The sequence below is a fragment of the Capsicum annuum genome, chromosome 7 (assembly GCF_002878395.1).
Source record: "Capsicum annuum cultivar UCD-10X-F1 chromosome 7, UCD10Xv1.1, whole genome shotgun sequence".
Lineage (NCBI taxonomy): Eukaryota > Viridiplantae > Streptophyta > Magnoliopsida > Solanales > Solanaceae > Capsicum > Capsicum annuum.
Genome location: NC_061117.1, coordinates 55,128,881 through 55,138,033, shown reverse-complemented (window position 1 = coordinate 55,138,033; position 9,153 = coordinate 55,128,881). Strand labels below are relative to the sequence as shown.

At 38.8% G+C, this 9,153-nt stretch overlaps 1 protein-coding gene across 2 annotated transcripts; it reads left to right on the top strand.

The window, feature by feature from the left end:
• The first annotated feature begins 1,488 nt into the window (after positions 1–1,488).
• LOC107877914 (polyprotein of EF-Ts, chloroplastic) lies at positions 1,489–8,384 on the top strand. Of its 2 annotated transcripts, XM_047393544.1 has the most exons (6): positions 1,620–1,767; positions 2,462–2,510; positions 2,591–4,263; positions 4,762–4,944; positions 6,299–7,004; positions 7,459–8,384. In XM_047393544.1, exons 3-6 carry the CDS (start codon positions 2,664–2,666, stop codon positions 8,102–8,104), a joined length of 3,135 nt encoding a protein of 1,044 aa, XP_047249500.1. In that variant the 5' UTR covers positions 1,620–1,767; positions 2,462–2,510; positions 2,591–2,663; the 3' UTR covers positions 8,105–8,384. The 2 variants fall into 2 exon arrangements, with proteins under 2 accessions (XP_016580206.2, XP_047249500.1); XM_016724720.2 differs by lacking the exon at positions 2,462–2,510 and having other exon boundaries at positions 1,489–1,767.
• The last annotated feature ends 769 nt before the right edge of the window (positions 8,385–9,153 follow it).

The window sequence follows — 9,153 nt, the reverse complement described above, 5'->3', positions numbered from 1 at the left end:
TGAAGCAATCTGGACGCATGTGGTATAACCGTCTTAGTGAATATTTATCTAAAGAAGGTTATACGAATGATGAAATTTGCCCATGTGTTTTTATAAAGAAAATAATGTCGGAGTTTGTTATACTTGCTGTCTATGTCAATGACATAGACCTTATTGGAACGCCAATAGAGCTTCAAAAGGCAATTGATTACCTAAAGAAAGAATTTGAGATGAAAGATCTCGGAAAGACAAAGTTATGCCTTGATTTGCAAATTGAGCACTTGACAAACGGTATCTTTGTCCATCAATCTGCCTACACAGAAAAGGTTTTGAAATGATTCTATATGGATGGAGCACATCCATTAAGTACTCCGATGGTTGTTCGATCACTTGATGTGAATAAGGATCCATTCCGACCTCAAGAAAAGAATGAGGAACTCCTTGGTCCCGAAATACCATATCTTAGCGCAATTGGTGCACTAATGTATCTTGCAAATACTACAAGGCCTGATATTTTTTTTTCAGTTAATTTGCTAGCAAGGTATAGTTCTGCTCCTACTAGGAGACATTGAAATGAGATCAAACACATATTTTGATATCTAAAAGAGACTACCGATATGGGCTTATTTTATTCTAAAGATTGCAGTTCCGATCTTGTTAGTTATGCTGATGCTGGGTATTTATCTGACCCGCATAAAGCTCGGTCTCAAACATGCTATGTGTTCACATGTGGGGGTACTGTCATATCTTGGAGATCAATAAAACAGTCTATCGTAGCCGCTTCATCGAATCACGCTGAGATTATAGCTATTCATGAAGCAAGCCGAGAGTGTGTGTGGTTGAGGTCCATAATACATCTCATTCGAGAAAAATTTGGTTTAAAATATGACAAAGTACCTACAACTTTATATGAAGATAATGCAACATGCATAACACAACTGAAAGGTGGATTCATAAAAGGAGATAGAATGAAGCACATTTCGCCAAAGCTCTTCTATACACATGAGCTCCAAAAGAATGGTAATATTGACGTACAACAGATTCGTTCAAGTGACAATGTGGCTGATTTATTCACCAAGTCTCTTCCAACTGCAACTTTCAAGAAAATAGTGCACAAGATCGGAATGCAAAGGTTGAAGGATGTTCTTATTAGGGGGGCTAATACGTGCTGTACCCTTTTTTCCTTACGAGGTTTTGTTCCACTGGGTTTTCCTTGTAAGGTTTTTAACGAGGCAGCCTATATGCGTATTGTTAGACATTCAACAGGGAGTGTTATGATATATATCAATTATAGTGAATGCCTATCAAGATCTATCCAGATCTATTTAATATCTATCAGGTCTTTTGAAACTAGGGCAAATTCCCCTATAAATAGAAGGCTCCTTCATTGTAAATGATCTTCAAGATCCTAGAAGAAATAACAATTACTCTCTATTCTCTTTAGTCTTCTTCTTTATTCTTTCTTGTTTTATAACAAATAATCAATTTTAGGCATGGATCCACCACTTTTTAAATTTGAGGACCTTACGGGCCGGTTTAGTTGACAACCGACCCGACCCCATAGAGCAGCATGGATCCGACTTTGGGAAAGAGATGATGGTCGGATAAGGATACAAAGCCCCACCTTTCGTTTCCCTCTTTTTTATTAGCCATATACTCGCTCTCACTTACAATTCAGAAACAGGGAGAGAGAGAACCCCTATCCCCTCGCCAGGAGCAACTTCAGTTCAGTTACACTGTAGCTGCTGTTTCTTGGTATATACATACAACTCTCTTAGTCATTGAAAGGTTTGATTTCTCAACTTGCTTCTCTGTTTTCATTGGTTTATTGATAACGGGTTACTCTTTAAAATCCTCGTGTTTTTTCTGAGTTCATTTGCGAGTTTTTCCTTAAAAAGCTTTTCGTGTAGTAGTGCCATAGAAAACCATAATTGAAAGGTAACTCAGTATGATCAATTATATGAAAGATATGCACTGATAAAATCCTCGTGTTGTTGGTTGATTTTCTTAAGTTCAACTTTAAGCAATGAAAATGGTTCCAGCGAACTTAGTTGCCCATAGTTTGAAGTTAGATAGTTAAATAGCTTCTAAATTAGACTTTCTGGTATGATAGTCAGCGGATTTAATTGGTTATTTGCGAAGTGTATACTGTGAGATACTGAAATTGCATCTGTGAACAATCTTTTTAGGGGCTACATTCTTTTTCAATTCTTAAGGTGTAGAAAGTAGGCTTATAATCAGTTCTTTCATTATTTTTTATGAATTTGAATCTATCTAAGCTTCTAGTCTACTTGCTCATGATGATTTTGGACTACAATCTTTAAGTTCAAGTACAAACTCGTGAACCAGGCATATTGCTTGATGTTGCTTTTCTTCTCTCATGATATCTATTTTTGTTTTTGTTATATGTGTGCACTTTTCTATGTATTAGCAGGCAGACGCCTAAATGGCTAATCATATGTCATTATCCATCAATTTTCAGGAACTCTAGTATTATGTATCCTGGGGTTTGCTGGTTGTTTTCAGTCATGGTGCAGTTGCTATCACAATATTTATAGCATTAAATGATAGTCATGTCTTTTTCTTTCTCTAACTGTTGTATATTACTCAGGTGTGGAACAGATGATCTAATCCTTGTAGTTCACAAACTTTAGCTATCCAAATACCAAATCAGCATAGCTCCAATGGTTCCAATTACAGCTAGCAATGTATCAGTCACTCCAGGAGTTGTCCTTCTCACGAGGAAAAATCCATGTTTATCAAGATATAATGTTTCGCGAAAATCCAGCAAACAAACTTTACCTACCCCCAAATATATCCTGCCTCTGTCAACATCTGTTAAATTGTTTCCCCATTTTAGAGTTGGTTGCATTTTACAACCTAAGTTAAGAGGTCTCATAGTATCAGCAACTGAGACTGATGTAGCAGTGGGAGAAGTAGAATCAACTGCTACAGATGATGGATCAGGTGAAGCTTCATCTGATGCTGCTGAAACAAGTAAAGAATCCTCCATATCAGATGTGAGTCCTGCATCTGTCCGATCTAAGCGTCCAAGACCTGCTAGAAAGAGTGAGATGTCTCCTGTGAAGAATGAAGACCTTATTCCAGGTGCAACTTTTACTGGAAAGGTCAGATCGATCCAGCCATTTGGCGCTTTTGTTGATTTTGGAGCTTTTACGGATGGACTTGTGCATGTTTCTAGGTTGAGTGATAGTTTTGTAAAGGATGTAGGAAGCATTGTATCTGTTGGACAAGAGGTGACAGTTAGATTAGTTGAAGCAAACACTGTGACAAGGCGCATATCTCTCACCATGCGTGAAAGTGATGATCCTAGTAGGCCACAGCAGCAGAAAGATGCTCCAACCAGTAGCGACAGACCCCGAACTCCAAGGAAGAACACACAAAGGAACAACCAAAGGAGAGATGAGATGAAGAAAGTCTCGAAGTTTGTCAAGGGGCAAGATCTTGAGGGCACTGTAAAAAATCTAACCAGGTCTGGTGCTTTTATATCTCTTCCTGAAGGAGAGGAAGGATTCCTCCCAGCATCAGAGGAAGCTGATGAAGCATTTGGAATTGTTGACAGTGGCTCTTCACTCCAACTAGGTCAAGAAGTTAGTGTCCGCGTATTGCGCATTGCCAGAGGACAGGTAACTTTGACCATGAAAAAAGAAGAAGCTGCTTTAGAATTGGACTCAAAGCTCAGCCAGGGTGTTGTCCATTCAGCGACAAATCCCTTTGTAGTGGCATTCCGTAGCAACAAAGAAATCTCTTCATTTTTGGATGAGAGGGAAAAAGAAGACGAAGTAGCTGAACAATCAAAGGAAGATGCACAGGAAACAGATATGACGGCTAATAAAATGGATCTGTTGCCTGAAACTACAGGCAAAGAGGAAGAATCAGTCAATGCTGTAAATGATGGTGTTCCTGAAACTATATACGGGGAGGATGCGAAACAGAACATTGATGAAGAGGTGGAAGGAGGAACATCTGCGATTGGTCAGCAAGCTGAGGTGTCACCTATAGGAGATGCTGTGGAAACTGAAGCTGAAACTGGCACATTTGAGCAAACAGTTGATCAGATCTCAGCTTCTGAAATTGTGGCTGGCGAGGTGGTCATGGAGAAACTAACTGATGATGAAGTAGCGGAAAATGAGGTTGAAACTGACAAACCAAATGTCACAGAGGCTGCGAAAGAAACAGAGGAAACTAGTGGCGATGAGAATGGCAGTATATCAAGCCCAACTGGACAATATGAAGCTCTTTTGGAGAATAGCAAGGATGAAGGTGTCTAATATGAATTTTGCCTATCTCCCCTCTGATTTATTATTCATTTCTCATCCTTGGTTCTCGCGTGCATATTTATGACAAACAACTAAATACAACTATTACATTGCTTAGACAATTGTGTGATTCCATATAAGGTGTTGATGCATGATATAAATACACCTTTACATATTATCTGAGGAAGATATGAATGATAGGAATATGAACCAATCTAAGAAATGTCACTTTTAGTATAGTTCATGCTGACGATGTGGTATATTCTTCTTCTGTTTCTTCTTCCTATTGCATCATATTCAACCTACGGAGTCTTTAATGTATAGAATGCTTTCTGGTGACCAAGACGTGCTTTTATTTTGATCGACATTACGATAGAATGATGTTTTTTCTCTGAGTAAAATATTGAAATTTACTTATAGGACATAATGTTGTGTTATGTGAGAAAGATAAATTAATGACAAGTTACCAATAAAGTCGCTGACGATCCAATTTTGTACACAGAAAGTCAGGAAGGTGCTGAAGTTGTGGATAGCAAAATTGAAAGTACTTCTTCCATTGGGGAACAATCATCTGATACAGCTGCTCAACAGCAAGAGGTGGCTCCCAAAACTGATCAAGATATAAATGTTGCGAACTCAAGTGAGCAAAATGGGACTGCTTCATCAAATGAAGCTGCAGCAAAAGGTTTTGTTTTTACTTTCCCTTTCTTTTCTGGGATATTTCTGCTATTAACTTGTTAAAAAGGAAATAACGTATGTTGCTCATACTCTTCAAAAATGTCAATGGGTGCGTGTCGTATTCTCCAAAAGCAGCGTAATTTTTGAAGAATCCGACATGGGTGCGGCTTTGAAAGTGGAGAGTTTGTGCAAGGAAATACCAATCTCTAGAACAAAATTTGCAGAAGTTGGTGTAATGTGAAAATTTCCTTGCTGAGTGATGAAATAACTGTGCTACAAAGATTTAGAAGCTTGTTGCGTGTAGGAGGGGTGGTCATTTACTTGGAGAAAGAAGTTGCATTAAATGATATTAACTTTTTATGCATTTACACCTGACTGCATGCTAAATGTTCACTGAAACTGTGAACCAGAGAAACTCGAATTCAGGTTATAAAATACAGCTGGATTTAATTGTTTCTTTGATCATTAAATCTTTGAAGTGATGAGCATCATTTTCTTATCAGGATTTTAGTGGCATTCAAATTTTGTGATGAAGGAGACTTCAAATTTAAGAGAATTTCTTCTCTCTACCTACGTGGTACTTATAAATCTCTTATTTTGTTTGTATGACTGTGGTGTCCGGGCCAGCTTGCACACACCTAGACTTATTCCATGGGATATCTTCTACCTCCCACCAGTACATGTGCTGGGTAACTCTATCCACCACGGTTTGGGCAGATAGGAAGGAATCACCTAGTGTTTTTTGCGTCCCCTGGTTCAATGAACTCTCATGGTTCTCAACCTACTTCATTGACCACTAGGTCACACCCTTGGGTGCTCTTATTAATCTCAAATCTATTGTAAACATATGTCCTGAGTTACGAATTTAAGTTAAAATGCTGAGGAAGGGCAATCTCCCTTTTTAACATTACTGGTCAAAATGTGAATGGATCTTAGTTTGCCTTTATAGCTGAAATCTGTAGTTCTGAAAAATTTAACAATATTTATTTCTTCCTGACACTCCCCCTTCCAGTCCATCTATAATTTATTAATGGGGCCAGTTACTTTCAGAACCTTTATTATGTTGTGGGATATCCAACTTCCTCTGCTTTATTAATATCTTTACCTTCTTCTTGTTGGTCTATTTACTGATTCTGCAAAGGTATCTCTTTGTAATGTGAATTCGGATAAACTGAAATAAAGAGGATGGTTAAATTATTCCTTGATATGTTTTCCTCAAAAAAAAAAAATTAAAATTATTCCTTGATATGTCTATGTAAATTGTGATCCATCAAAGTATTAGATGGTACTGTTGTATCGAAGCAAGTACTTTCAAATGCATGTCTGGTAATTAAATCATGTCCTTTTGTGGCATGCAACAGCTATTTCACCTGTTCTTGTGAAACATTTGCGGGAAGAGACAGGAGCAGGAATGATGGACTGCAAGAAGGCTCTTACAGAAACTCTAGGTGACATTGTTAAAGCGCAGGAGTATCTCAGGAAAAAGGGGTTGGCAAGTGCTGATAAGAAATCAAGTAGAGCTACTGCCGAAGGTAGAATTGGCTCATACATCCATGATAGCAGAATTGGTGTCCTCGTAGAGGTCAACTGTGAAACAGATTTTGTATCGCGTGGTGACATTTTCAAGGAATTAGTTGATGACTTAGCCATGCAAGTGGCTGCATACCCTCAAGTGCAGTATCTTGTTCCAGAAGATGTTCCAGAAGAGATCGTCAACAAGGAAAGAGAAATCGAAATGCAGAAGGAAGACCTATTATCAAAACCTGAGCGGATCAGATACAAGATTGTTGATGGACGGATAAATAAGAGGCTTGAAGAAATGGCATTACTGGAGCAGCCTTACATCAAGAACGATAAGATGGTTGTAAAGGACTTGATCAAGCAGACAATTGCAAGTATTGGTGAAAACATCAAACTAAAGAGATTTGTGAGATACAACCTGGGGGAAGGTCTTGAAAAGAAGAGCCAAGACTTTGCAGCCGAGGTGGCTGCTCAAACAGCAGCTAAACCCGTCTCCTTGCCAGGAAAAGAGCAACCTGCTGTTGGATCCAAGGAGACTACTGTTGAGTAAGTTTCTACTTTCTTGATAATTACTTCCTACCAATAAATTATGTTTCTTCAATGATGAACAACCAGAAATGTGGTAGCAGAGCATTCCATGGCATGTCAAATACATGATTTTTATGACTCCGATTATAATGTCATCTTTTCAGCTGGCTAATTGCTGTTAGTCAACTTCTCATTATTAAATGATAGTTTTAGCGTTCTGCTATGTTTAGACTCAAATACCTGCTTATACAGTCCTCTAAACCTAAGTACATATTTCACTTCATTTATTTTCAAATGAAATCTGGTTCCAACAACATTATGGAAGAGCTAATCTGAAATAGCTATCAGTCTGTCTTTCTTATCTCACTCTGCAACTCCATGCCAATATTTTATCCTAAGCTGTTTTCAACCCCCAAACTCCTATATTCTTTTGTCTCACTGTTTATTTCTGTTCCAACTGATTCTAATGCAGGCCTTCGAAAGCAGCAGTTTCAGCCTCTTTGGTTAAACAGCTGCGAGAAGAAACTGGAGCTGGGATGATGGATTGCAAGAAAGCCCTCTCCGCCACTGGAGGGGATCTTGAGAAGGCACAGGAATACCTCCGAAAGAAGGGTCTTTCAACTGCCGATAAAAAGTCTAGCCGACTTGCTGCTGAGGGGAGGATTGGTTCTTACATTCATGACTCTCGCATTGGTGTGCTAATTGAAGTTAATTGTGAAACCGACTTTGTCGGGAGAGGCGAAACATTGAAGGAGTTGGTCGATGATTTGGCAATGCAAGTTGCAGCCTGCCCACAGGTGCAGTATGTATCTATCGACGAGATTCCAGAAAGCACTGTCAACCAGGAAAAAGAGTTGGAAATGCACAGAGAAGATCTTAAGAACAAACCTGAAAATATAAGGGAGAAGATTGTTGAGGGAAGGGTCTCCAAGAGGCTTGGAGAGCTTGTTCTTTCGGAGCAGCCTTTCATAAAAGATGATAGCATTCTTGTGAAGGATTTGGTTAAGCAAACTGTTGCTGCTCTTGGGGAGAACATAAAAGTTAGGAGGTTTGTTCGATTTACTCTAGGTGAGGAAACTAAAAAAGAAGGAATAATTGAGGAGCGAGCTGCTGTATGAAGCTAACTCTTTAACCTAAGATGAGCAAGCGCAGGATGACTATCCACCGATGGAGATGGAACAAGTTTTAAATCTTGGAGTTGAGCTATTTTTGTATAATGTAGTGCACACTTTGATGTGTGTGAGGCCATTAGTTTTCTTCTCTTTTCCTTTTCCCTTTTCTTTTAGATTCACTGGTCATGTATCTGTTATATTTTCGTCAGAATGTAGGAGTTTCGGAAGCCATTCCAAAGCAACATGTAAAAGATAATCTTTTGGTTAAAGAGGTATTTTTCTGTGAGTTTATTTTCTCAGCATTAAACTAGTCAATTGTGGTGAATATTGTAGTTTAGCAGGGAGTAATCGTCATTGCCTACTTGATGTGATAGGCTTTTCCCTTCTCATGTTACAAAGGCCAAATGAGTCGAAGCGAGGGTTAAAGAAGGAAAAAAAAATGCTACAGCACTATTTACAGCTTCCCGCTCCTCTCTATCCCTCCCTCTCTCTCCACCAATCTCCCTTGCCTCTCTCCTCCCTCTCCCTCTTTCTCGCTACCTCTCTCACTCCTCTCTCGCTCTACTTTTCCCCTCTCTATCTCTCTCTCTTTCTATTCTTGTGTTGTACCAAAAAAAAAAAAAAAAGGAATACAAATGCAAGATATTTGTGTACTTCTCTATCCTATTTTATGTGCCACACTTTTCTTTTGTGTAGATTGCCTACTTGATGTGATAAGGCTTTTCCCTTCTCATGTCACAAAGGCCAAATGAGTCGAAGCGAGGGTTAAAGAAGGAAAAAAAAAAATACTACAGCACTATTTACAACTTCCCGCTCCTCTCTATCCCTCCCTCTCTCTCCACCAATTTCCCTTGCCTCTCTCCTCCCTCTCCCTCTTTCTTGCTACCTCTCTCACTCCTCTCTCGCTCTACTTTTCCCCTCTCTATCTCTCTCTCTTTCTATTCTTGTGCTGTACCAAAAAAAAAAAAAGAATACAAATGCAAGATATTTGTGTACTTTTCTATCCTATTTTATGTGTCACACTTTTCTTTTGTGTAGTTAAAAAAGAATGTCGT

Bases quoted from the DNA above. Each gene is read 5' to 3' on its own strand.
- LOC107877914 (XM_016724720.2), top strand. From the start codon at position 2,664: ATGGTTCCAATTACAGCTAGCAATGTATCAGTCACTCCAGGAGTTGTC. The intron at 4,945-6,298 runs GTTTTGTTTTTA...GGCATGCAACAG, and splicing joins AAATGAAGCTGCAGCAAAAG to CTATTTCACCTGTTCTTGTG. The intron at 7,005-7,458 runs GTAAGTTTCTAC...ATTCTAATGCAG, and splicing joins TCCAAGGAGACTACTGTTGA to GCCTTCGAAAGCAGCAGTTT.